The sequence below is a fragment of the Pelodiscus sinensis genome, chromosome 1 (genome assembly GCF_049634645.1).
Source record: "Pelodiscus sinensis isolate JC-2024 chromosome 1, ASM4963464v1, whole genome shotgun sequence".
In the NCBI taxonomy this organism is placed as follows: domain Eukaryota; kingdom Metazoa; phylum Chordata; order Testudines; family Trionychidae; genus Pelodiscus; species Pelodiscus sinensis.
This window is the reverse complement of record NC_134711.1, coordinates 29,079,377-29,106,356: the sequence shown is the minus strand read 5'-3', so window position 1 is coordinate 29,106,356 and position 26,980 is coordinate 29,079,377. Positions and strand designations below refer to the sequence as shown.

General features: G+C 42.7%; 1 protein-coding gene across 3 annotated transcripts; it reads right to left on the bottom strand.

Moving 5' to 3' along the window:
- Positions 1-609: 609 nt before the first annotated feature.
- Positions 610-25,024, bottom strand: GTSE1 (G2 and S-phase expressed 1). Of its 3 annotated transcripts, none has more exons than XM_075927669.1 (12): positions 24,711-25,024; positions 22,933-23,016; positions 20,471-20,528; positions 19,773-20,388; positions 17,319-17,465; positions 16,094-16,250; positions 10,777-11,151; positions 10,433-10,505; positions 8,280-8,531; positions 5,825-6,005; positions 4,115-4,249; positions 610-1,151 (listed from the first exon to the last, which is right to left on the bottom strand). In XM_075927669.1, the coding sequence occupies exons 2-12, from the start codon at positions 23,009-23,011 to the stop codon at positions 1,068-1,070; spliced, it is 2,157 nt and encodes a 718-aa protein (XP_075783784.1). In that variant the 5' UTR covers positions 23,012-23,016; positions 24,711-25,024; the 3' UTR covers positions 610-1,067. The 3 variants fall into 3 exon arrangements, with proteins under 3 accessions (XP_075783784.1, XP_075783780.1, XP_006120474.2); XM_075927665.1 differs by lacking the exon at positions 24,711-25,024 and adding an exon at positions 24,479-24,682; XM_006120412.2 differs by lacking the exon at positions 24,711-25,024 and adding an exon at positions 24,479-24,681 and having other exon boundaries at positions 16,100-16,250.
- Positions 25,025-26,980: the final 1,956 nt, after the last annotated feature.

Below are 26,980 nucleotides of genomic sequence, written 5' to 3'. Positions count from 1 at the left end.
TTGTCACCAATGCACATGGCCTCTGGATCCTGTGCAGGGGCAGGGCAGCTGCCTGAGAACCCTGTAGGACCTCTGACCAGGAGTCATGCCACTAGCTCCCCAGGAGCTAATCCCTCAGCGGCTCTGCCCTTTAAATGCTTCAAGAATCACCCAGGACAGCTGAGTCCTGACTCATACCCACTCCCCTGCTTTGCCTCCCCCAGCTGCTCCTGCTCCCCCCTCCCTTCTGCCTCTGATAGAGGCAACAGGGGCTAAGCAACTAATCAAGTAGTAACTTGACTAGTCACTTACATCCCTAGTTGCTACCTTCGATAACAAAGCACAGCTCTGTTAATGGAAGGGTTAAAAAAAGCTGTCAGTCCACTCCTAGGGCCTCCACATAAGATATGGCATACCAGACTTCACTCTTTCCATTTTCTAAACTTGTTACAGAAAAAGCCTTCAATGCAGGTCCCTCAATTTACATGCATTGTGCAAAGTTCTGGCACTACCATCTTAGACAGATAATTAGAATAATGTTAATGAATCTTTATGGCCAGTTGCTTTTACTGAATGTAGTTATTTTAGACTCCTGAAGTATTCCATGGCACAGTTAGCATATAACACATGTTGGCCCAAACACATTTTATTTCCAGACTTGTTATGGCTTCAAATATATACAGACCATTATATTAGATATAAAGACAACTACCACAATAACTGTAATTTTCTGTTTAATTTTAGTACTTTAGATCATTTTATTTACTAGCAAACCCTTTGAAAAAGGTTAATGTTATGTATGATTAGACAAAATAATTTACTAAAGAAGACATACAAAACTTTAAAAAAAACTACACAGATCTTCAATAATGCGAAGACAGTTCCATTAATCAAATATTCCCAATTTGGATTCACTGAACAGATTATTCTAGTTCCTTTTGTCAACACAAGTTCCTTTAATTTACTACTGAATGTGATTCCATTGCAGGACATTCTCTCCATGCAGTACTATTAAGACAGCTAATGCATCAAATCAAGATTGCAGATGCTAGTACTGTGATACATTTTTGGTTCAACTCTGAGTTAGTTTAGAACTTCAGCAGAGGGGAATCCAGATTCTCTTTGTTCACTTCAGGACTCAGCGTGATTAGAGGAGAACTCAAATCTATTAGCTGAAAGACAGAATGAAATGACATAATATTTAACTAGTATCTTGGTCAGATTGTTGCTCCACACATGGGACTAGCAGGGTCATGGATAATTGCAGCTAGTTACCCTAATGTTAGTGCAGGTGTTTGAAGAGAAATATTTACACTAAGAATGTTAAAATCCAGTTAATTGACTAGATGATGGAATTTCTGTTGACTAGTCGATAGGCACTTCCCCATTCCTCTTTTGAAATGTGTCTGGGCTGCACATTGGTATCTACTTTGAAATACACGACAGTTCCCAGCGGAGGCTCTTGTGCATTTCAAAGTCATGGAGCCCAAGGTCAGCGGGGGACTTAGAGTCCCTTGCTGACCCCAGGCTCCATGCCACATTGCATGCCACTAGGAACCCAGGGTCATCTGGGGAGTCCCCAGCTGACCCCAAGCTCCACAGCTGTCCCTTTGAATCGCCTCAGACGCGGCATTTCAAAGGGGCAATCGCCACACAGCTGATCCATGGATGAGCTGTGCAGCAGCTGCCCCTTTGAAAAGCTGCCTGGGGGTTTCAAAGTGGCAGCGCTACTATTGACTAGTCAAAATACTATCTGATAAGCAAATGCTAATCGGATAGTCGACTAGTCTTTTACATCCTTAATTTACACCACACTTAGGTGTTCAATTAAGAGTCTTCACCCAACTGTAAAAGTTACTTCAGCAGCACCTAGATGCACCAATCAGAGCCCGTGGTGCTATATAAAAGGAGACCTACTCTCCAACCCCGAAAGACCTTGAATTTAAAAAAAAAGAATCAGGGAATGCTCGTCTATCAGATTTGAATTAGCTCCCAAAAGTTTTTATTTACACACCCACCCACCCATCCACACTTTACCTCAGTTGTAGCAACAAAACTAGAGACCACCACCAAGAATTTATGCAAAAAAAAAAAAAAAAAAAAAAAAATCACATGAGGACTGAGGCTTTAGGATTTTTTTAAAAATAATTACTGGGATTCAAAGCCAGAGAGTTAGGTATTCATATTTTTAGAGGTGTGTCTTAAGAAAGGGATTCACAAAAGCCAGAATAGTAGATCACCCCTCACTTTTGCTGACTGTTGGGAGTTGTCAGAGAGAGATATAGGTTCTATCCACCCCCCTTCCCTGCTACTATTATCCCGTTTCCCAGTAATAGTGTCCCCCAATGGTCACTTTTTATTAAAACTATAATTAATTTTGTACACAGCATGGCTAGTTAGGTATTTCAAAATCCATAATGTGCTGATCATTATTTTCCTTGTAAAATGTGTGCCAACTTTGTATAGAATTATTGAGACACACTTCAAGTTTCGAAAAGCAGGCCCAAATTGGTTCCTCAAAGATAACAGACAAAACTGATGCCTCAGCTAGCTGGCAACAAAATAAAAACAGACTTAACATCTGGTTAAGGGCCCATTTTTGTCAAGAAAAAGGATGTGAGCAAGAAATTTACATTTTGGCAAAGAAATAGTTGGAAGTTCACATCTCTCAAACTTTCAGTCTCCTGGACCCCAGCTGGAGATCATTCTCAAATGAGATGTAAAAATGGGGAACGCCTCTCCCTTCCCAAAAGATCTCTCTCCCCCTTCATCTTTATTCACAGCATCAACAACACTTGGAAATCAAAGAAAGCATCAGTAGTCTGGAGTGATCTTGGCTACCTTTGAATTCACTTGTTAAGTTACGTATTAGTCACATTTTACCCTTTATTTCTCTGAGATTAATTTTTATGCTTCATTCATTATGCAATTAATAAAAAATTTATTGTTTTATCTAAACCAACATGTTTAGATTGAGAAAAAGATTTGTGAATATCATCTATTAAATGACAGACTATATGAGCTTGTATTGTCCGGGCAGGGCTGCACAATATCAGATACACAAGGGCTGCGTATAGACTGGCAAGTTTTTCCGCAAAAGCAGTTGCTTTTGCGGAAAAACTTGCCAGCTGTCTACACTGGCCGCTTGAATTTCCGCAAGAACACTGACTTCCTACTGTCTGAAATCAGTGCTTCTTGCAGAAATACTATGCTGCTCCCGTTTTGCGCAAAAGGACTTTTGCCCAAAGGGCCAGCGTAGACAGCTCAGATTTGTTTTGTGCAAAAAAGCCCCGATTGCAAAAATGGTGATCGGGGCTTTTTTGTGGAAAAGCGCGTCTAGATTGGCACGGATGCTTTTCTGCACAAAGTGCTTTTGCGGAAAAGCGTCCATGCCAATCTAGATGCTCTTTTCCACAAATGCTTTTAACAGAAAACTTTTCCATTAAAAGCATTTGTGGAAAATCATGCCAGTCTAGACGTAGCCAAGGGGCCCCTGGAATGGGAGCTTGCTAGTGTTGCCCTACAATGTAATTCCAGGGTGGCTGGCAATAGCACTTGGTATTTCTATGAGAAGATAAAAGTTCTGAATGTGACTTCCTGACTGGCTGCATCCATAGGATGATTCTATCCACCCTTGCATGCCCTCACAATATGTACTTAAAAAAAAAAAAAAAAAAAAAAAAGCAATCATGAGATACCACTGCTATTAAAAGAACTTTAGTGAGTCTGCACAGCGCCGTGTTCCTACAATCGTAACTGATGCAGGAAGTATTTTTGGCTTTCAAAAACAACACAGAAAAAGTGGATCATGCAGGGCTAAGTAATTAAGGTATTTGCAATCATTAACTGAGGCTCATTCGTAGCTGTTTTACAAAAAACCACTCACTTCCCTTGCAATCTCTAGTATAAGAGATGACAACAACAGATATCCTAGCTTACTCCATAAATTGGATTCAGTTTAGCAAAAGGTGTCGTATTAAATATAAAGTACTAGTGCCACGAATAATTAATATACAATATTCATGTCTCTCCTGTAACGACTCTACATACAAATTCATACAAATAATTTTTAAAAACAACGTTATGCATTTGTGGAAAGCAAACAAACAATTTAGATACGTTTGAGATACCTTACCTGTCCTACCACAATAGGTTTTAGTGGAATAGCTTTATTCACTTCCGGAGTATTAGAAAGGTCAATAAGAGGTATGCTTTCACATTCCAAAGAAGCAATGGGAGTTTCAACTATTCCAACATCAACCAAGACGACCTAGAAATAAAAAGTTTATTTTTCTCTGTTTATTGTGCTTCCTTCAGAATAATGTAGGTAAGCCAGTTATTGACTTACAGGGAAAAAGCCACAAAAAACAACCTACTAACAGAAGAATGATGGTTATATATCGACTATCCTAAAGGTAAGGCAGCATGGTCTGGTGAGTGAAGTAGGATTAGTGTGTTGAGCAGAGGTGATTAAGTATTATGTAGGCAATAAAATCATATTTGAAAAATATTCTCAAGTTTCATATTTCAGTTTTTCAATTCAGTTTTAACTGACATTTTGACAATGAAATAGCTCAACAAGATAACTAGCTTTATTCATAACTATATCCAATTTGATTTTGATTATCTATTATTTACATGCACTAACACAAAGCCCACAGCAAGCCTTCAGCATTCTGTAAATAGGATACCAGAGAAAATAGCTACAGGTGAACAGTAGTTAGTCTAGTATATGCCTTACATCTGCAAACAAATTGCTATTCCAGCAAATATGAGTTTAGACCAGAGGTGGACAAAAGAGCCTTCATGGGCTGGATTCAGCCTGCCAAGTGATCCGGCCCACAGAGACTGCACTCCCGCTGACTCCAAGCCCTGATTGGCCTGGATTGGGGTTGGAGCACACAAAGTCTCCTCCTGCCCTGCAAGGGGTGTGGTGCTTTTAAACATCGCATGCTCCTTGCAGGACAGGGGCAGAGTATGAGGAGACCAGTCAGGGTCTGTGGGTTGGGAAGCAACGAAGTGTCCTGGCCCGCCCCTTCTGGGGCAGCACGAAACCACTTCAAAAATTTCCAAAGTGGCCCCTGGTAAAAAATTATTGTCCAACCCTGGTTTAGACTTCTTCTCAGTTACTTCCAGACATTCAATACTGCACAAAAACAGATACAGGTTGGACCTGCCTGGTTCAACACCCTCAAGACCTGACTGATCACAGCTAAGGAATTTTGCTGGACCAGAGGAGGTCATTTCTGGACCCTTGCCATCAGCCCCACTGGCCTCCTGACCAGCTCATTGCAACCTGCTGGCCACACTGCCCTGCAAACCAACCCCATTGGGCAGCATGGCTCCAGGACGAGTTGGGCAGTGCCATGCGCTGTAGCTCCCTGCCCCACCAACCTACCAAAGCTCCCAGCCCCGCCAGGCAGCCTTGCGCTGGGTCTCTCAACTCCGCTGGCAGCTCAACTGCCACGTGCCTCGGTGGCCCCACCATCAGCTTGCTGCGGGCAGCTCACTGCCCTGCCGGCCCAGCAGGAATCCGACCATGGAATCCCAGTTAAGAGAGTTTCATCCTGTATATTTTGTAATTGGGACTGGAATTACTTCATGTGATAGTGTTTCATGACTGGATCCATAAGTACACAAGGGCTTCCCAGTACAGGTAAGAGTGAAAATTTAAATTTGACATGGAAAACTAATTTCAAGGAACATTTATTGCAATGAAGAAATGGTGGTTAATGGTGTAAGCTAACTCTAGAGGGTGCACGTACACCTAATCTGGTTTGGTTCAAAATTTGAGCACTTTTTAGTTAGTAGATAGGTCACATTTTCATGGATTCAGTGTACCTACCTCATTAGCTTGTGCTCCTTCAGCTGGCTGCTTTTGCACTTCAGTCTCTTGTATTGCATTCTCTGCTATTTCTGTAGTCTTTTCTGGTGAAAAGTCAAGTGTAAGAGGTATCACAGGTAGAGGAGACAAGTCATCTTCAAATGAGGATACTTCTGTCTTGAGGTCTCTAGCCTGTTTAAAACTGGAGGAAAGTGAAGTATTTAAGAGGTGTTAATTAAGCATTACTAATAAAGAATCGACAAAGTAAGGTTCATGTTATTTAGCTGCTCTACAAAGCTAAAGTGCAATCTGATAACTTTATTATTCCTCATTTTGTGAGCACCTCAGTCTAATAGTAAAGTCTTATTTATTCATTCAAAAGCACACTATGCACCCCACAGTAAGGATGTTAAAATGTAGTTAATTGACTAGTCAATAGGCATTCCGCATTCCTTCTTTGAAATGTACAACAGCCCCCATTGGGGGAAGTCCCTCTGACTCCAGCTGCATGTGAGTGCCTTCTTTGAAATGCACAAGAATCTCCAGTGGGGGCTCTTATGCATTTCAAAGCCATGGAGCCAGGGATCAATGCGGGGGACGGGGGGACACAACTCCCCAGCTGACCCTGGGCTCCCTGGAAAATGCCAGAGAAGCCCAGGATCAGCTGGGGAGTCCCCCACTGATCCCGGGCTCCATGGCTTTGAAATGCACAAGAGCCTCCACTGGGGACTCTTGTGCATTTCAAAGAAGGCACCTGCATGCTGCTCAGTCAGTGGGACTTCCCGCTGGCCCCGGGCTGTACACAGAGTTCCTCATTCCTCCATGAGGTGGAATGCTGCAGTGCCTATCGACTAGTCTTTATGTTCTGTGGGGTAAGGATGTTAAAGACATTGTCCCCTGCTCTGCTGAATTACAATTTAAGTGGACAAGTTGTCTACAGTGTAAAAGCAAAATGGGCAATCCATATTTGGTGGATATTTTTAGGATACCTTCTTGAAAATCTTAGCTTAAGTTTCTGGAAGCTTATCCAGAGACTGCTGTATCAGAGAGGTGCCACTACTGCATGCCACTGAAATAATTCAGTTCAATACCTGGTAAAAGGAAAAATATACAGGGATAGATTGGGAATCCAAAGCTGCAAGTGGGATGACAGTGGAGTTGGAAAAGGGAAAGGGAAGAAAGAGCATTTTGGACGTGTACTTTGAGGAAGTAACTGAATGTCTGAGGGACATACATCAGGCATGATGATGTTTGGTTTATGCTGGAAGACAAAGGTTTTATTTGAAATATAAGGCTAGTTAAGTTTTACTGAAGAACCAGCACTACAAGGCTGCTATAAATACACTAGTTTAAACTGTGAGAATATATTTGGACCTTGTAAAAAGTTATTGAGTTGACTTATGGAAGAGAAAGCATCCTCTGTAAGCAGATAAAGAAATGTGATGGTGCTACCCAGATTCCGCATGGAATTGTCTCAACTATGGCATGACTAGACCACTTAACTGACTGCTGGTTTTCCTTATCTAGAAAATACTGTCATGTTTAGATCCTGCATTATCTTTCACATAGCTGGAAGTATCATCGGGTTGGAACAAAGTTACTTCTGAAGTCACTGTGCATCCAGTAAGTTTGCTGAAAGCAGCAGAATTCCTCAGATACAAGTTCTGTGATGTACATAGTTCAAGCTGATTCATAGGTAGTTTGAAGATGTGGTCAAATGATGGATTAAGAAGTGTTTATCTTTGCTATTTTTGCAAGAGTCCAACGTTATCCTCTGTTTTAAGGATTCAGGCAAACCAAACTATGTTAGGGTGCATCTAAACTTTCATTCCTCTTTCGAAAGAGGAAAGTAATGAGGGAAATCGAAAATGCAAATGAAGTGCGGATTTACAAATCTTGTGCTTCATTTGCATAATCTCTTTGATCGCTTTTTCGGAAGAGATATTTTTCAGAATTTTTTTTTAAAAAGCAGCCTAGATGGATTCTTTCGGGGGAACCCCCCCCTACCCTTTTTGAAAGAACTCTAAACCTCATTATTTTTTTAGGAATAAGGTTTCTTTCAAAACAGGTTTGTTTGTTTTTTCTCCCCCAAAAGAGCCCTGTCTAAACTGCTTCCCCCCCCCAAAAAAAAATTCTCTTCTGAAAAAGTGATTAGAAGAGATTATTCAAATGAAGCATGAGATTTGTAAATCAGTGCTTCATTTGCATTTTCCATTTCACTCATTTGCATTCCTCTCTCGAAAGAGGAATATAGTCTAGACGCACTCTTAGAGAATTAAGTTGGAAAGGACCAACAAGTATAAACAGGAAAATAATATAGTTAACTGTCATGCTTCTATTCAACAATACATGAAATCACTTATATGTGAGTGTATAGTGTCACTTGTCTAAACATCTGGGACAAAATTCTTCCCACTGATGTCAAAGGAATTTTAATAGACTTCAATAGGACCATGTTACACCTGTGGCATCTTACCCAGCTGCAAAAGTCTTTTTGGAGGACATACTGGAGACTTGATGTACAGACTTAAAATGTGGAGAGGAAACAGATCTTGGCACAGTTTTAGGGGTCATTGCTGGAATTCCTGAGATACGACGACTAGCGGGTGTTGGCAGAGCAGAACGTTTTATACTGGCTGGAGTAGTTAAAATGGACCTGGAACTAAGACAAGAGTTCTGCGAGGCCCCATCTTCAGAAGGTCTGACAGGAGTGCAAACAGCCACACCACTAAAGGAAAACAAGCAATATAAATTTAACTGAAAGCTTCTAGAAACTTGTTACAATTTCACTCTGAATACTACTCAAACAGAAACAACAAAACAGAAGGCAGGCTTAAAAATACAAAAAGAGATATGAAAGTGTTAGCATAACTAAACCTTAAGGGCTCGTCTACACTGGCCCCTTTTCCGGAAGGGGCATGTTAATTTCACCTATCGTAGTAGGGAAATCCGCGGGGGATTTAAATATCCCCCGCGGCATTTAAATAAAAGTGTCCGCTGCTTTTTTCCGGCTTTTAAAAAAGCCGGAAAAGAGCGTCTACACTGGCCCCGATCCTCCGGAAAAAGCACCCTTTTCCGGAGGCTCTTATTCCTACTTCAAAGTAGGAATAAGAGCCTCCGGAAAAGGGCGCTTTTTCCGGAGGATCGGGGCCAGTGTAGACGCTCTTTTCCGGCTTTTTTAAAAGCCGGAAAAAAGCGGCGGACATTTTTATTTAAATGCCGCGGGGGATATTTAAATCCCCCGCGGATTTCCCTACTACGATAGGTGAAATTAGCATGCCCCTTCCGGAAAAGGGGCCAGTGTAGACGTAGCCTAAGAGTGGATTGATGTTTTATGCTGGAGCTGGTCACATCACAATTAGAGTTCAGTTAACAGCTCTTTTAAACCAGGGGTGGGGAACCTAAGACCCCAGACCTGGGCTTCCCTGGATCTAGCCCCAGAGAATCAGGACTCTTCCCCCACCCAGCATTAGGGTGTTCGTGCTGGCACTCTAGCCCGCCCCCCCACTGTCTCCCCTTAGGGCTGGAGCACAGAAAGTCTACTAGGCTAGGGCCCCTTAGGCTCTGGTATGTGGGGGAAATGTGTGGAGTGTCTTTCTGCTTCTCAGTTGGAGGCCAAATCAACAAGGGTTTGGTTTGGTGTCCCCTCCCCCCCCCTTACTTGCAAGCAGCCCCCGACTGATTTTTCTGTGGGTCAGTGGCCCCCAACCAAAAAGAGGTTCCCTACCGTTAAATCTTCACTTGTGAAAATTTCATATTAATTTGAGACAGAAGAGGAAATAATCTAACAAACTTGAAAAGCACTTCTACTAGGGATGTCAAACGTGTAGCCGATTACATGATTTACCAATAAGCCCAGGCTTATTGGTTAAATCTATAAGCCTGATCAGAGGCAGTGGGATGGGCAGGGGAGGAGGCGAGAGCGGATACATGTGTGAAGCCTGCTCCAGCAGAGCTGCCTCCCATAGAGGCAGCAGCAGAGGGAGGTGGCAGGAGGGAGCTGATGCTCAGCTGGGAGCTGGTTTAAAATCTACTTCCTGCGTGTACGGTGTCCCCCCCCCCCCCCCCCCCCGCATGTAAGTCTGTAACCACTAACATTTCCAGCGGTTACACATTTACATAAATACCTGATAGCTAACACACCAAAATTCTACTGTGAATAAGTATTATGTGAAAACATTCCTCAGATTTGCTTCCTGGTTATATTCAAAGCTGACTTCACCAAATACAAAAAGACCACACACCACCCTTCAGTCAAATGAGGGGGGGAGGGGGGAAAAGAGAGTCCCCCATACCTCACATTAGCTCTGCAGAAATATCATTGCTATGTGAGAGCTGATTCTATTCCCTCACACATCAGAATAGTTAATTAATTCCAGTTAGACATTTACGTTACCTAATCCTAGGAGAACCAAACTGACTTCATATCCCAGGGCAAATTTTAACATTTTTGCTTGTGGAAAACAGGAAGTCACCAGAGGACTACAAAAAAAAAACTTTCCAATGTAGTTTGAAGTAATTAGACCTGCACTTTCAAAGTTTAGGTTACATAGTTGCTTAATACAACATTCTCAAAAGGTAGATATACTTAAAAAAACATGCAAGTGACCCAATACATTACAACATTACCTTCCAAATGTACCACAAGACAGTAATCTGATTGGCTCCACTACTTTTGATGCTATATTTTCTGATGATGAACCTAAGGGAAGAGAAAATATTATTCTACGTTACTACCTTGTTAAAACAAAACAAACAAACAAACGAACAACAAAAATACACAACCAAACACTATATTACTCTAGTTTTCAACAAACACCTACAAGTCACATGATAATTCCATCCCAACAGCTTTAGAACAATAAATATATATATCTCGCTCTGAGTTAGCACATAGCACGAGGAGTGTTCAAAGTAATGTCAAAATCAAAAGCCAAGTTAACAAAAAACAGCCTTCCAAAATGTGTGCTTACCTCCACATCTCTTAGGGACCTTAACCTGATTTGTAGGTGTGAGTATAACTTTAGTCTTGCCTTTTGGGCACGTGTTTCCTTTAGCTGCACTTCCATCTTTGTTCTGCTGAGGTATCTTCTGCAGATTAGGAACGGAGCTCAGTCTCTGAATTCCACTGGCTTGATTTTGGGATCCTGTCATAGAAGCTGAAGGTTTAGCTAAATTCCCAGCAGTAGAGATTTTGGGAGTGCTAACTAATCTTGTTTGCTTGTAGGATACATCAGAATGGACAGCCTGCGCAGATGATATTCTGATCGGTCTAACCATAGCCAGTCTTTGTGTGCTAGAGAGTTTGGAGTTGATCACAGAAATTTTTGAAGAGACACTTGATTTGGCTGAAAAATAGAAAGCACAGTTAACCAGAAGTTCAGCAATTGTTTCCCCCACAATTGGTTACAAGGTACATTTAACAAATTACAAAAGTCTAAATTTACTCAAGAACAGTTGAAGATATGAAAACATTATGCAATGATTTGTGGTAAGTGTTCAAGCACCTGAACTTTGCAGCTGTTACAATTTAAAGGTTTTAAAATAGTTTAGCCACTAGTTTTGAAATCCTTGAACAAAAGCTGTCGGAAAAAGTCTACAAAATGGCTGTCTTTGATGCTTCAGACTAGTCTTGACATGATTGGCTGTGTCTACATTGGCACCCTGTTCCAGAAAAGGGATGCTAATGAGACAAGTCGGCATTTGCATGAACATGGCTGCCACTTTTTTCTGGCTCGGGGCTTTGCCGGAGAAAAGCGCCAGTCTAGATGGGATCTTTCGGAAAATAAAGCCTTTTCCGGAAGATCCCTTATTCCTCCTAAAATCAGGAATAAGGGATCTTCCGAAAGAGGCTTTATTTTCCGAAAGATCCCATCTAGACTGGCGCTTTTCTCCGGCAAAGCCCCGAGCCGGAAAAAAGCGGCATCCATGTTCATGCAAATGCCGCGTGGGATATTTAAATCCCCCACAGCATTTGCAATTCCGACTTCTCTCATTAGCATCCCTTTTCCGGAAAAGGGTGCCAATGTAGACACAGCCATTCAGAATATCAGCTTCCAGGTCAAATGAAAGAGCAAGGCATTTTGAGAAGCACTTAAATATTCGTTCTTTATAGTTATATTTAAGCATAGCTTGTATTTTCAATGTAGTAGGCCCGGCTACCTGAAATACATATCTTAAGTGACAGTCAATGAAGTCTTCTTACCTAATCTAATTAACAGTATTTTTTAAAAAAGTGTAAAAGTTAAGAAACAAGTTTTAACAGGCTATTTATTCACTTAAAAATCTTAGTTTTTTGATTAGTCATTCACATTAAATATTTCTAGGACATGTGTTACTTAACATTTTCTTTGAACATTACCATCTCCCTCCCCTTCCCACTTCCCTTTTCTCAAAGACTTTCCAAGTATGTTGAGCTGCATGAGCCAAGCACAAATGTTTCCCAAATAATGCTGCCCAAATATTTTAATCTCTTCCAGGTGCATCTCTCTCCTTACTTCATGAAATCTCTTAATTCACAAGAAATTAGTAGCAGGTCTTACTCTTTCAGTTTTATTTAAAAAAAAAAATATCCCTCCTCTCTGATCCTTAAAACAAAAAACAAATCATATAAAATACAAACACAAATTCTAAAATAATTGCCCTCTAAATGTACACTGCATTTTATTATGTTCTTGGATTACTAAAAAAAGATGCAACAGCATATGAAAGTCAATTAAGTATCAAAAAAGTAGCCGTGTTAGTATAAATCTGCAAAAGCGACAAGGAGTCCTATAGCACCTTATCACCTAAGGGTATGTCTATACCAGCTCATTAATTCATGGAGTAACAGTTAATCTGAACTAAAGATTTAGTTCAGATTAACTTTAAACTGCTGCGTGTAGCTGCGGGCAGTTCATTCAGACAAAGGGGAATTTAAAAATGGCAGCCGGATGGGAACATGCAAATAAAGCCCGAGATATGCCAGGCAAGTTTGCCAATAATTAAATAATATTACAGCCGCTCCCTGAGTTACGACCACTTCCACTTATGACCATCCGCACTTACGACCAAAGCGGTTGTAAATGCGGATCCGAGTTATGAATGGCGATCCGTGCTTATGAACAGTGCAGTCGCCATGTAACTCTATGGGATCCGAGTTACGAACACTTCCGAGTTATGGACCAAGTGTTGGTTCGTAACTTGGGGAGAGGCTGTATAAGATTTGTGCTTTAGTATTGCTTTATAATGGCTCAAGAAACTGTAAGAGATTGTATTCCATTGTTGTGTCTAGTAAGTCCTGAAAGCTTTGACAAATAGTATGAGTCTTTTTTTTGGTAACTATTTGAACTATCTACTTACTGTCTCTCTTTTCTTTCCTCCCGTCCCCTTTTTCCTTCTCTTCCCCCTCCCCTCCCCATTTATTTATTCTTGGATCTGAACTTATTATACTCCAGTCATCTGAAGTGGGTTTTGCCCACGAAAGCTCATGATACATGATAAAGATTAACAAAACACGTAGATGGTAAGTGCTACTAGACTACTTGGGTTTTTTTAAGTTGTTCTTGTTACAGACCAACAGGGCTTCCCCTCTGAATCTTTTTTTGTGTTAACCACAACCATTGTGATATTATTGTTTTAGTTTGCCATAATTAAAAATTTACTGTGATGGTCTTTGTAGAAAAAAAGTCAGGGCTTGAGTAACAGACTTTTCCACCTCCCCTTTATTCTCTACATCATAACACTGGTTCTCTATATCAGATGTTACACTGTGGCCTTTAGAAGTTCTTGTGGCTAAAGATAATTCTAACTAGAAAAGAACCATTATGGATGACATTAATTGTATCAGATCCTAATTTGTAAATATTGGTAAGGATGTTAGATAGCGATTAACTGATTAAATTTTAGCAAATTTTAGCAGTTACACGATTATTAGATAGTCCCCGAAGGCAGGCTGGTAGCCAATGCGTGCGCTCCTGGACCCACCGCTGTGGAGTCCCCTGCCCTCCCCACACCGTTGCTTCTGTCTCAGAGGTATCAGCACAGAGTGTCAGGTGGGAACTGATCCACAAGGGAAGCTGCACTGGCATCCCATGGAGCAGCCTCTGTCCCTGGTGAACCTGGGCCTACTGCCAACAGAAGCTCCATATGCTACTGCACAGGTGGTGGTGGGAGCGGGGAAGAGAGCACACAGACAGCTCCATGGAGCTAGCACGCAGAGAGGGCTGGCTTAAAAGCCGCTTCCCCACATATATTGGCTCCCGCCTGCCTGTGAGGCAGCAGCACGCTGGGGGAAGGAGGAAGGAAGGCTCATGTGAAAGCCAATATACACAGGGAGCTGGTTTGAAAGCTGGCTTCCCACGTGCACCAGCTCCGCCTGCCTCCCTCACCATCTGCATTGCTGCCTCTCTGGGGATCCAGTAGATATAATGTACTTAAGATTTCCAGAAAGCCTTTGACAAGGTCCCTCACCAAAGGCTCTTATGTAAATTAAGTTGTCATGGGATAAGAGGGAAGATCCTTTCATAGACTGATTCCTGTCTTGTAACTAGTTAAAGGGTAGGAATAAATGGTAAATTTTCAGAATGGAGAGGGGTAACTAGTGGTGTTCCAAGAGTCAGTCTTAGGACCAATCCTATTCACCTTATTCATAAATGAATTGGAGAAAAGGGTAAACAGTGAGGTGGCAAAGTTTGCAGATAATACTAAACTGCTCAAGCTTTTGCTCAAGACCAAAGCAGACTGAAGAACTTCAAAAAGATCCCACAAACTAAGTGATTGGGCAACAAAATGACAAATGAAATTTAATGTGGATAAATGTAAAATAATGCACATTGGAAAAAAATAATCCCAACTATACATATAATAGATGGGGGCTAATTTAGCTACAACTAATCAGGAAAGAGATCTTGGAGTCATCATGAAGACGTCTCTGAAGACGTCCATGCAGCATGTGGCAGCAGTCAAAAAAGCAAACAGGATGTTTGGAATAATTAAAAAAGGGATAGAGAATAAGATGGAGAATATCTTATTGCTCTTATATAAATCCATGGTACGCCCACATCTTGAATACTGCGTATAGATGTGGTCTCCTCATCTCAAAAGAGATATACTAGCATTAGAAAAGGTTCAGAGAACGGCAACAAAAGGGATTAGGGGTTTGGAACGGGTCCCATGTGAGGAGAAATTAAAGAGACTGGGACTTTTCAGCTTGGATAAGGAGTCTCAAGGGGGATATGAGAGGTATATAAAATCATGAGTGGTGTGGAGAAAGTGAATAAGGAAAAGTTATTGACTTGTTCCCATAATATAAGAACTAGGGGCCAGCAAATGAAACTAATGAGCAGCTGGTTTAAAACGAATAAAAGGAAGTTCTTCTTCACACAGCACATAGTCAATCTGTGGAACTCTTTGCCTGAGGAGGTTGTGAAGGCTATGACTATAACACGGTTTAAAAGAGAACTAGATAAATTCATGGAGAGTAAGTCCATTAATGGCTATATGGGTAAGAAATGGTGTCCCTAGCCTCTGTTTGTCAGAGGGTGGAGATGGATGGCAGAAGAGAGATCGCTTGATTATTACCTGTTCCATTCACTCCCTCTGGAACATCTGGCATTGGCCACTGTCAGCAGACTGGGTACTGGGCAGGATGGACCTTTGGTCTGACCCAGTATGGCCATTCTTACGTTCTCTATCAGAGGCAGCAGCAGCATGTAGTTGGTGGTGGTGATGAGCAGGCGGTTCCACGAATCCAGTGTTCATGGGGAGGCGGCTTAAAAGCCAACTCTCTCCCCTCCCCCGGCTGCCTGATACAGGAGCACCTGGAGGGCGGGGGGATTGGGTGTAGTCAATAAAATTAACCAATAAGCCTAAACTTATTGGTTAATTGTGTAGTCGACTACACATTGACATCCCTAGATACTGGCCTCATTGATTCTGAAGTTTGGTTTATTTCAGGTGCTAGAAGTCAAGAACTTGATTTAGTTAGTGTACATGAAGTTTTATTCTCCTGTCAACCCCAAAGAGATAAGGTGGTTCAGATAATATCTTTTACTGGACGAACTTTTGTTGGCAGAAGGTACACAGAGCTGCATGTACTTTCCTGGACAATGAAAGATATCTTTCATTGTCTAGGAAGGTAATATTACCTCACCTAACTTGCCTTTCATATCCTGGGAACAATACAGCTACAACACTTCATCCCAATGACTGCCTATTGCTCTGAAATGGCAAGAAATAGAGAAAGAACTAAACATGTTCTGGAACCTGCAGGTCAAAAAAACTGCATTAGATTAGCAGAGATGCGCTAACCATTACCATTTCCCCCTATGGGAGAGATGGACAAACTTGAATTCAAACTGGAGTTCATGCTGGAAATTGATGATGATGATGATGAAGATGAGGTGTTCTTTCTTAGAGGACCATTAGCAGTACTAGGAGGTTTTAACTGTGTCATTCTCAACCCAAACTGTGAATAAAGAAGAAGATTAAATTAATTTAATCTATCTAAAAGACATTAAGCAAACATTTTCATTTGCTAGATTTTTATATCATTATGCATTACAAGTCCTTGTGTTCATTTATCCCAGAGAAAAGTTCTATAATCTCGTTTTAATATACTTACAAGTAAAAAGCACACTGCTATAAAAAAAATGGCACCTAAGTTCCTATATAGAATTGGGATAGGTCTTTGATTTTTAGCCTCTCACCTCCTGACCAGCTCAAGATTAATTCTTTAAGTATAAAGAAATAAATAAAGATTAACTTCGGTGTACTATCCCATTAATTTTTTAGGTGCTATGCATCTTTTCTTTGCACCTCACCCAATATCCCATGTTATTACAATTCTTTTCTTAGGAGAAGAGATCAGGAAAGTTTGATAGTTATAACTAAGACTGTTCCATTAGTGATAGATCTGGTGAAAGTGGTCAGTATTTCATTTAAGAGTATCCACTACCAAGAGATCAGGCACCTCTGATGAAAGGGGAGAGGGGCACAGTGAACTGCATAGACAATATTAAGTGGCTTGCAGTGTTGTACAAGTTTTAGCAAAATTGAGACAGAATTTTATTATATATAAAAAAATATAAAGAAATTTCTGGTAAACATGAGTGCTTTGTAGTACTATGGTTCCTATAAATTTTGCTTCTGTCACTGCTATTCTGCTTGCATGCTAGAAAAATGACGATCTTTCCAAGTAGCACAATAGGGAACTATGAAAATTCACAAGCCTCCTATGAGGTCTATTATCTGCATTTCCTTGCCCGTTAATAATACATTCTATATTTCATGCTAACACATTATCTAGCTATTTTTATCTGTTACAAATATTAGAAAAGCATTGATGTATAATTTAGCCATTGAAGAATTACAACTGTAGAAAGAAATTTTATCTTAAATTCATTATAAGACACAACTATGACATTACATCTAAGTGAAAAAGCTGGGGTTTGCCTTCTCTGTTTTTATGTATGTAAAAATCACCAGTACTCTAAGAATATTTTCCCTCCGCAATCATATTAATACTCGCTATTACCTTGGTTTGAGAAGGAAGAGTTTGCTTGTCTTGTAATGAGGCGCTGCCACTGAATGATGAGTCACATACATCTGAAGCAACACTGGATTTGTCAGAAAGCAGATCTTCAGATGACCCCATACTGTTTAAGTGTTTCACAGGTTTTGGCTATTAGATTCAATTTTTTAAAAAAATTACTTGAAAGCAATTACAATTTCAGTAGCTGTAAAGATTTTGCATAAGCTGATTTATTCAATAATCCATATTTTATACCAATCAACAGAAAAGCAGACTGAACCTACCAAGTATGTGATTAGATATAAAAATTCTAAGTTCAATGTATTTAAACTCTATTGGACTTTAAAGTCATTAAACCCAGCAGACTTATGTTCCTGCTTACTGAAATCAATTAAGTGAGATAAATCAACATAAGACAATTTCTTTGCAACAAATTACAGGTAACCGCCTGACTAACGATCCCCCACATTTACGATGGCATATAACACAGACTCCATGCGTCAGTATCAGTGCCGGCCAGCAGCGGGCGGCGTTTGAACTGGTACCCCGCCAGGCCAGGGCCTTGCCCTGATTAGCGCTGCTGCGGGCCTGGGACACTTGCACAGCCTGTCCCTAGCAACTGCCCTACTCCATCCTAGAGTGGCCTCTCAAGCCTGGGGTCTATAGCTCCCAGAAGGCAAAGCGGGCGGCTGCTTCTCCCACCGCGTGGCCTCATGAGCATCACAGCAGGCAGGGCTGGGAGCTATGGCTGGCTGTTACAAACTACTGTATTTTTAAGGTATGAAATGGGTTTCCAGGAATAGAAGTGCCATTTATAACATTGTGCCTATGGGAAATAAGGGTTCAACTTATGACGGCTTGATTTACAAGGGTTCTCCAAGAACCAATTAGGTTGTAAGTGCAGGGGTCACCTATAGTCTCTATAGCAAGGGTGGGGAACCTTATTTGTTTTGGGACCGACTGACCCACAGAAGAATAAGTCGGGGGGCCGCATACAAGTGCAAAGCAAAAAAACCCAAACAAACAAACGAAAAAAACCCAAAACAAAACCCTCACTGATGTGGCCCCCGACTGAGAAAGATACTCCCTATATCCTCCTCAGACACTAGAGTTTTAGGGGGCCCAGGCTAGTAGATTTTGTGTGCTCCAGCTCTGCAGAGGTATGGCAGGGGAGCTGGAGGGGAAGTCCTAATCCTTGCAGGACAGATCCAGGCAAGGCAGGGACCACATCTGGCCCCCAGGCTTTAGGTTCCCCATCCCTGCTCTATGGGATTCTTTCAGCCAATGCTCATCCCCAGGCACTGCAGTGCCTGTTACCTATTTTAAAACAATTGCACATTATGCCTACGGATGTGGGCATAATGTAAGGCAGGCACACAAACTCTTCTTTCTAATAGCCCAAAGAAGAAAGAACCAATCAGGCAAAAAAAAAAAAAAAAAAAAATCATCAAACTGTTAGACATTAAAAGTTTTAAATTGCACAGCTGATGTGTATATTCCAAATAGCATCTGAGGTCACATGGTCAGCAAAAATATCAAAGCTATGGGATAGAAGACAAGGGAAACAAGGGGTATACAACAGAAGCTCTCCTGCTCCCTTTCGTATGGCAGAAGTTCCTCACCCTCCTTCTCAAGTATAAGGAGCCAACATCTTCCTTCTGTGTGCACTACTGAGGAGGAGGAAGTATCTTGCTAGTTGGATAGGAGAGAAAAACCATCCTGTACAGGACATATGCACATGGCAGATGATTGACACAGTTACTGCTTCCCCTAACCTATCTGAGCAGTTGTACTGGGTCTGCTCAAACTTATGCATTTGGCTAATCCTGTTCTAAATAGGAGGTGTATGAAGACTAGAAGGTATTATTACTGCCATATTTACAGAGCTATGCCTATTACTGTCAATCCTGAAGATAGTTTAATATGAGTAAAGAGCTTGTTGGTATGTAAATCACCAAGACAGCAAATATTTTACCAGAAGGATGACAATGTGTTAAATACAGGAATCAGGAACATTGAGCATTAAGAAGAGTAAAAATGTCAATTTGCTTAAAAACAAACAAACAAACAAACAAACAAACAAACAAACAAACAAACAAACAAACAAACAAACCCACCTCCTTTTTGCAGTTCTAGCCACTATAATAATTACTGCTTCCTCGCAGTGATATTACAAGTTAAAATACACCTTCAGTTTAACTTGTGCATTTGCCAGCTCTTTGCATATAATCAGGGCTCGACAAATCCATTTATGGAGATTTCAGCCGATTGCCCCGTTTACCAGCGGTGCATGCATGTGCAGAGTGGGGCTGGCAAGTGGATTTCACTGTGGTTTGTCAAGCCCTGCATATAATCATTTTTCTATTTGAGGTTATCTCAAACAATGAAGAGATGTATTAACTTAAGTCAACCATTTATTTAACTGAGTAATAAGTGGTGTAGAATAAAATTCTTTACCTTTTCTACTGTCAGCTGATTGCTTTTTCCAAGAGCAGATGAGGCCTTGGTGTGCAATTTGCTTATTGTCTTTCTATTTTTTCCATCAGTTTGCTGTTCTTGGGTTAGAGGTGAAATAGGTATTTTAGGAGATTTATGGATTTTAAGAGGACTAGATGTGTTTGGAGGAGCCTGAAGGGCACGTATTTTGCCAACTGGTGTCACAGGTAAATCTGAACGTTTCTGAAATGAAGGTGGCAGTTGACAAATTGGGCTCTCTGACACACAGTATGTCTCCCTTTTAAGAGACCTCGGGCTTTTCTGTAGGTTTCCTTTTTGAAAGATTTTTAATTTTGACTTGGATTCTTGCACAAATTTTTCTATAACCTTGGGTTTTGATCCTTCTGATTGAGTGACTTTGTTCTGTTCATTTTTGTTGCCACTTTCTAGCTGCAGTGCTAACAAGTGAGCTTCTTTAAAAATTTCCACAAATTTCTCTCCAGTAAGAGGACTCCACATAAGCTTAACAGGAGTTTGAGAGATCCTTTCTTCAGCATTTTTAGTTGCTTCAATACTGACAGCAACACATTTTTCTTTGTGCCCAAGAGGTCCAACAAATACTTCATCTTCATTTCCACTATAAGACAGACAAGTCAATCAAGATGTTGTAAAATCCTTTGCACTTCAAATATGTACCTGTTCTTAAATACTTAGCTTACCTTACAGGAGACAGTGAAAGGTCAAAATCAAATTTTTCATCACTTAGAAGGGGAAAGTCTGAAAAAAATATAACAATTAATTGTGACTCTTAGTTACAAGGATATACACAATTTGCACTGCAGTATGTTTCTAACACTGCCAATTGGCATTGGCCTTAAACTTAAGTTACTTCTAATTTTATTTTAAACTTACCTGATCTTAATTAAGTTCACAGCCTTTAAAATTAACTGTGATAATAATTCAAATTATTTCATCGGATCAATAACCATACACCTTTCTGAACATATCTGTTTCAAGAAACACTGAACATGATTAAAATTGAAAGATTAGAAAAATATCTTAGCTTTAGTTCGCATTTGACAAGACTGTATGTTTAGCCAGTGTTCTTGTGTCAGTAGAAAGTTTCTGTTTTGGGGAAGTCATACAGCAACAGAGAGAAACATTTAAAAATCAGGCAAAGGTTGTACAATGCAAAATTGTTACTGAGAATCCTTTGGGAAAGCGACCAGAAATACTTTTAACACTGAATGGAACAGATATCTAATTGATGGTCAGAAAATATTCAGATTAAAGGTGGCTTCTTTATCACCCATTAATTGTGCAATGCACTCAACTGAAACAATTAAAATAAGCGACTAAATGTTATACGTTTGCAGCTGAAGATAGGCTGTTTAATTGTGTTTAAAGAGAGCAGAAAGATTCAGAAAAGTGAGAATGCTATTTTAATTAGAACAGTTTTGGTGAAATGGGAAAGCACAAGATTGGAATGGGTCAGAGTTGGAAGAAAAATAAAAGGGTGAAATGTAACCCGCCTCTCAAATGTTTAAAAAACAAAGAACATGAAAAGAAATGAAACAGCAGCTAGGAAAGCAGACCTCCACCCTCCCACCAAGAAGAGGGTAAGAGGACTTGTTTTAAGTTACAAAACAAATCAGACAATAGCAGTTAGGTTAAAATGAAGAAGGCCTACCTGGAATTAAGAATGTTAGCTAGCAGTTAATTGACTAGTTGATGGAATTTCCATAAACTACTTGACTAATGGATAGGCACTAGTTCCGCATTCCTCCTTTGAAATGTACACTGGGGCTCTTGTACATTTCCAAGGAGGAATGTGGAACTCCACATGCAGCCCAGGCTGACTTCGGGCTGCACTTGAGTGCCAGATTTGAAATGCACAAGAGTTCCCAGCCAGCGCTCTTGGGCATTCCAAAGGGCAGTGCAGCATGGAGCCTGAGGTTAGCGGGAGACTCCAAAGTCCCCTGCTGACCGTGGGCTCTATGCTGTGCTGCTGCTTTGAAATGCCACGCAAAGCAGGGGAGTCCCCCATCTGATCCCAGGCTCTGCATGGCATTTCAGCAGAACCCGGGATCACCTGGGGACTCCCCAGCTCACAGCAGGTTCCGCGGAAATGCCGCACTGGAGCCTGGAGACTCCCCAGCTGATCCCAACTGACCCCGGGCTCCACGTGTTCAGTGCCACAGCTTAGCCCAAGCTTACTGTGGGGCTCTGCTGCTTTCAAACACCGAGGCGGCATTTCAAAGGGGCAGTGCTACCGCTTTCAAGTACCCTCTCTCTGCCTCCCCCCCCTTTGCTGCCTCTATCTGACAGAGGCAGCAAGGAGGGGGCGGGGGAGGAGGGAATTGACTAGTTGATCAGTCTTTAACATCCCTACCTGATGTTAGAAAGGAGTTTTAACTATGGATGTAAAAGAGTAGTCAAATAGTTGACTCGACTACCCAATAAGCATAGGCTTATTAGGTAATCGAATCAACTACTCACATCCCCCCTCTCTTGCAATGGGGAGAGGGGGGAGAAGGGGAGCAGGAGCCAGTGCTGGGGGGGCTGCTTAAAAGCCGGTTCCCCCTAGCACCATCTCCACAGTACTTGGGGTGGGGGGAAATCGACAGGGGAGGCAGAAGTGCAGCAGGGAACCCGGTCCCAAAATTATTTGAAATGTGAAGACAGAGTCACAGCAGTTCGGACCTGGCGGGAATGGGGACTGCATCAGGTTCGCATGGGTGACTCTTGCTACATTTCAAAGGCAGAGACGCATCGGGGATAACGAGTAACCCCACTCCCCACTATTGACTAATCAAGTAGTCCATGGAAATTCCATCCACTACTCAATTAACTGATTAATCGAAATTTAACATTCCTAGCTCTAACTGGAATATGGAAGAAAAGGAAAAGAGGGTAAGGCAGGGATAGAGTGAATCCCAGGCAAAAAGATAATTCCTGGTAAAGGGTGTCAGTTTTGTAGCTGGTCAACCAGATCTAAGATTAGGGTTGCAGTCTTCAGGTGGCAGGGTGGGTGTCAAACATTTGGAAGAGATAGTCAAGATTTGAGTGGTGGCACTTTTAGGCACCTAAAAAAAAATATATACATCACTGTGGTCCAGAGAATCCAAGTTATGTACTTGCTGAAAATTACAAGATAATTAAACAATGATTTTCAACCTACCACTGTTCTTGGAAACATCCAGTTTTTCTTCAGCCATGTTACTTGACCAGCCTACTGATATGTCTTTTAATTCTTCCATAGAACCTGCAAAATATCATAGGGACCCAAATATAGGTGCTGTTCAAAAAAGTGCAAACTTTGATATCCATAACTATAGAGAGTTGGATCAGTTAACATCACCCAGAGTCCTCCACATGACTGCGAGGTTAATAAATTTTACAAATCTAAAGTCTCCCTTCTCATCAAATCAGATGAAATTGCAGAACTCACAAATATACTGGTGTGAGCTTTGTAAAACAAAGCTCCACACCCAGCTCAGAGATTAGAGGTCTTCAGTGTTACCGCTGTAGGATAAAAATTTCTGCTTGCTTCACATACCGTGTCCAAATTCTGTTCCTTCACCACTAAGTACTTTGATCTCTGGTACAGAAATGCAAGTTTTAAACTATTCATTCAATCTAAGTTAGGGTGACTGTATGTCTCATTTTGGTCAGGAAATTCTCTTTTATAAGCCCCGTACCAGTCAGCTTGATGTGAGCATTTGTCACCTTGATCAGTTGGCAAAACAGGACAAATGCCCAATTTTGTAATAAAAAAAAAAGTAGGGTGCAGAGGAACATGGGAGGGAGGGGAGAAGCAGCAGCCCAGGCCTAGCACCAAGCAACTGGGGCATGGGAGGGGGGAGAAGAGACGAGAAGAGTAGGCTACCAAGCCCAATCTCAGGCAAGCAGCTTGGGCCAGCCCTAACTGGGTCTCATTTTCCTTTTGGGAAATATAGTCACCCTATTAGGGGAGAGTAGCTTCCATGGACTACCTAGGCAGTTGTTGTATTCAGGACCATTGGGCCTTAACACTACATATTTTTTAGAAACACGTGCCTTAGTAACAGCTAAACCAGGTGAGCCTCACCACAGTAAAGATTAAATGGGGTCCCTTTTATAGAAGATACGTGTCCTCCATGAGTTAGTTCGTGGATGGAAGTAGCAAACATACCTCTCAGTTAAGCAAAGTTAGAAGCCCACCGGCCCCCAGCTCTGTAGAATTTAAACACTGGCTAGGGGAGCCTGCTACAAATCTTTGCCAAGGGCATGAGGCTGCAGGAGAGAGATTATTCGTTTCATAACGATTCCGCTGGGATGGGCCCAGGCACGTGGGGACTTGGCAGCTGTGTATGCGGCTAGGGTTTCCCAACCTCTGGGTCGGGACCCAAATATGGGTCACCATTACTTTCCAAAAGGGTCGCCAAGTGTCTCCCGAGATGGCTCTGCCCCCTTTCCTCCCCCCGTTTTTGCATTGCCTTGGGACACCAAGTCTTCCTGAATCGTCAAAATGGGTCCCCATCTGGAAAACGTTGGGAACCGCCTGCACCCTCTGCTAGCTCCCAGCCTGCTCTGCAATAGCCTGGTCCCCATCCACTCGGCTGCCAAGCCCCTGCGCCCCCCTCCGCTCCGGGACCCCCGCGCGCAGCCCAAATTCACTCCTTCACCCCCCACCCAGGGCCTCCCCTGCGCCCCCGACTCCGCACAGGCCACCTGGCCGCCCTCACCCCCGAGACCGTCCCGCACTCTGCGCTGCACCAGGTGTAGCCCTCGGGTCGCGCTGGAACCCCCTAATGGCGGCCCCCTTAAAAGGGAACCGGCCCGCGGCAGCACTTTTGAATTCCTCGCGGCCACCGACACGCAGAACTGTCAACGAGCCAGCTCCCTCATTGGTCGGTTTAAACGAGGTTGCAGCCTCGTGACCCACGGCTGCCCACGTTCGGGCGGCGCGAGACGAACCCAATGCATGGCGGGACTCGTAGTTCAGGAGGGATGACTCCGCTGAGGCGCGGCGTGGCGTGGCGCAGCGCCCCCTGGCCCTGGTTTGCTCCGTCACCGCCTCAGCCAGCACCACAGCGAGGCGCTGGCCGCCGTTACCCGCCGCTCGCGGCCGGTCCGCAAGTCGGAGTCTGGCGCTGCGCGCGCCAAATCGAAACTGTTCTCAACTCGCTGTCCCGGAGCCGGGGCCTCTGTGTGCCCCAGGCCGAGCCAGCCTCCCCTCAGGTGCAGCGCGGCCTCCTCCCCGAGGGCCGCGCTAGCTCCGCCCCTCCTCAGCAATCCCTTCCCGCCCGGGCAGCCTGCCCCAGTGTGGGGGGCCAGTCTGCGGGGCGTCTGGGCCCTGACGTGGAGGCAGTCCTTGGGCTGCAGATACCAGGCAGTGGGGCATGGTCGTGCTGCCCCAGGCATGCCTGACCTCTGAGCCAGTGAGAGGAAGGCTAGCAGGGGGCAGCCAGGGGCGCTGCAAGCCCTCTGCCCTGGAGCACGTTTCTTTGTCCATGAATGGGGTAACAGTAGCTGCCTACCTCCCTGGTATGGTCTGCCAATACATTCCTCACAGATTGTCAACGGCACAGCTACTATGGTAAGGGAGGCAAGGTAATGGCTGTGAGAGCCTGAAGGGCATGGGGAGTGAAAAATGGATCAAATAGAAAAGCATTAGGGTCATCTACCAGTCTGGTTTCACTGGGAGTGTCCCAAAACTGGGCTTTTTCTCTTGGAGGCTATTGAAGCCAAACTGGGAGATGTTAGGCCACTAAAAGTCCAGTGGGGCAGCCCTGGCTCCCTGCTGTTAGAAGTAAGCACTGCTCACCGGGAGCCTGCACCCTTCACCCAGCTTCAGCATTCCAAGCCCCAGCCCTGGCTCATGCAGTTTCTCTTTGTTTCCTGCACAGAAGCTATTTTCTGCAATGAAGGAAGGGGATTCTTGCGGTGAGGTATTTTTCTGCTGTGCTGCATGTGCACAGAATTTCCCCAGGGCTACGTCTAGAGTGGCATGATTTTCCGGAAATGCTTTTAACAGAAAAGTTTTCTGTTAAAAGCATTTTCGGAAAAGAGCGTCTAGATTGGCACGGAAAAGCATCCGTGGCCAATCTAGACGCGCTTTTGCGCAAAAAAGCCCCGATTGCCATTTTCGCGATCGGGGCTTTTTTGCGCAAAACAAATCTCTGCAGACTACACTGGCCCTTTTGCACAAAAGTTTTGTGCAAAAGGGACTTTTGCCCGAACGGGAGCAGCATAGTATTTACGCAAAAAGCACCGATTTCTTACAATAGGAAGTCAGTGCTTTTGAGGAAATTCAAGCGGCCAGTGTAGACAGCTGGCAAGTTTTTCTGGAAAAGCGGCTGATTTTCCGGAAAAACTGGCCAGTCTAGACACAGCCCAGGAGTAGTTAGTGAGAGTATGGGAGACTGAGGGAGAGATGGAGTGAGTGAGGTGGGGCAGGAGACAAGGAAAGGGTGTGTGGAGGTTGTGCAATTAAACAGTTGGCAACCCTAATTAGCATCTGACAGAGGTATTTAATGTACTAAACATCAGTGCTCTAAATGGTGTCTCCACTGACCATACCTCTGTATTGAAGATAAGACTATGCAGGGGAACCACATTTGACCTGTATAAGCCTTCTCTAGTGATGTACAGCTAATATTTTATCAGGAAGTTCCCACAAAAGTGCTTTCTTACTCTGGTTGTGGATGCTGCAAAATGGAGGCTTGAATGATTGGGAAATCCACCTTGGTGGTGGTTACATGTGCACTGAGTTTTCACTTGGCACAATAGAGGGGCAGGTTTTAAGAGAAGATTTTGCAGCTTCCCAATACTCTGGCTATAGCTAAACTACCCACTCTCTGGTGATTGTCAGTTAGCAATAGAGTAAATGGCGCATATCATGTGCTCTAGATATGTCTCTTCCCACCTTTGCAAGTGAAACATTCCTTAGGACACAATCCTTTTAGTAGTATTTCCCATTGGCTACCTTAGGTGACTGTGCTCACTATTATGGATCACATTCTTAGGTGCCTATCTCTCCCAATTATTATATAGGTATGGTGACCATATTTTCTGAACTAAAATTAGGGACATGTCAGCCAGGCTCCCTGGCCCATGTTAGCCACACCCCTGTTACCCACACCTCTGATCCCCAGTAGCTAACCCCCTGCCACAAGAAGTTCCACACCTGGAGGTAGTATTCCTGGGGTCAAGATGGACACATGACCAGAAGCATGTCGTATGAT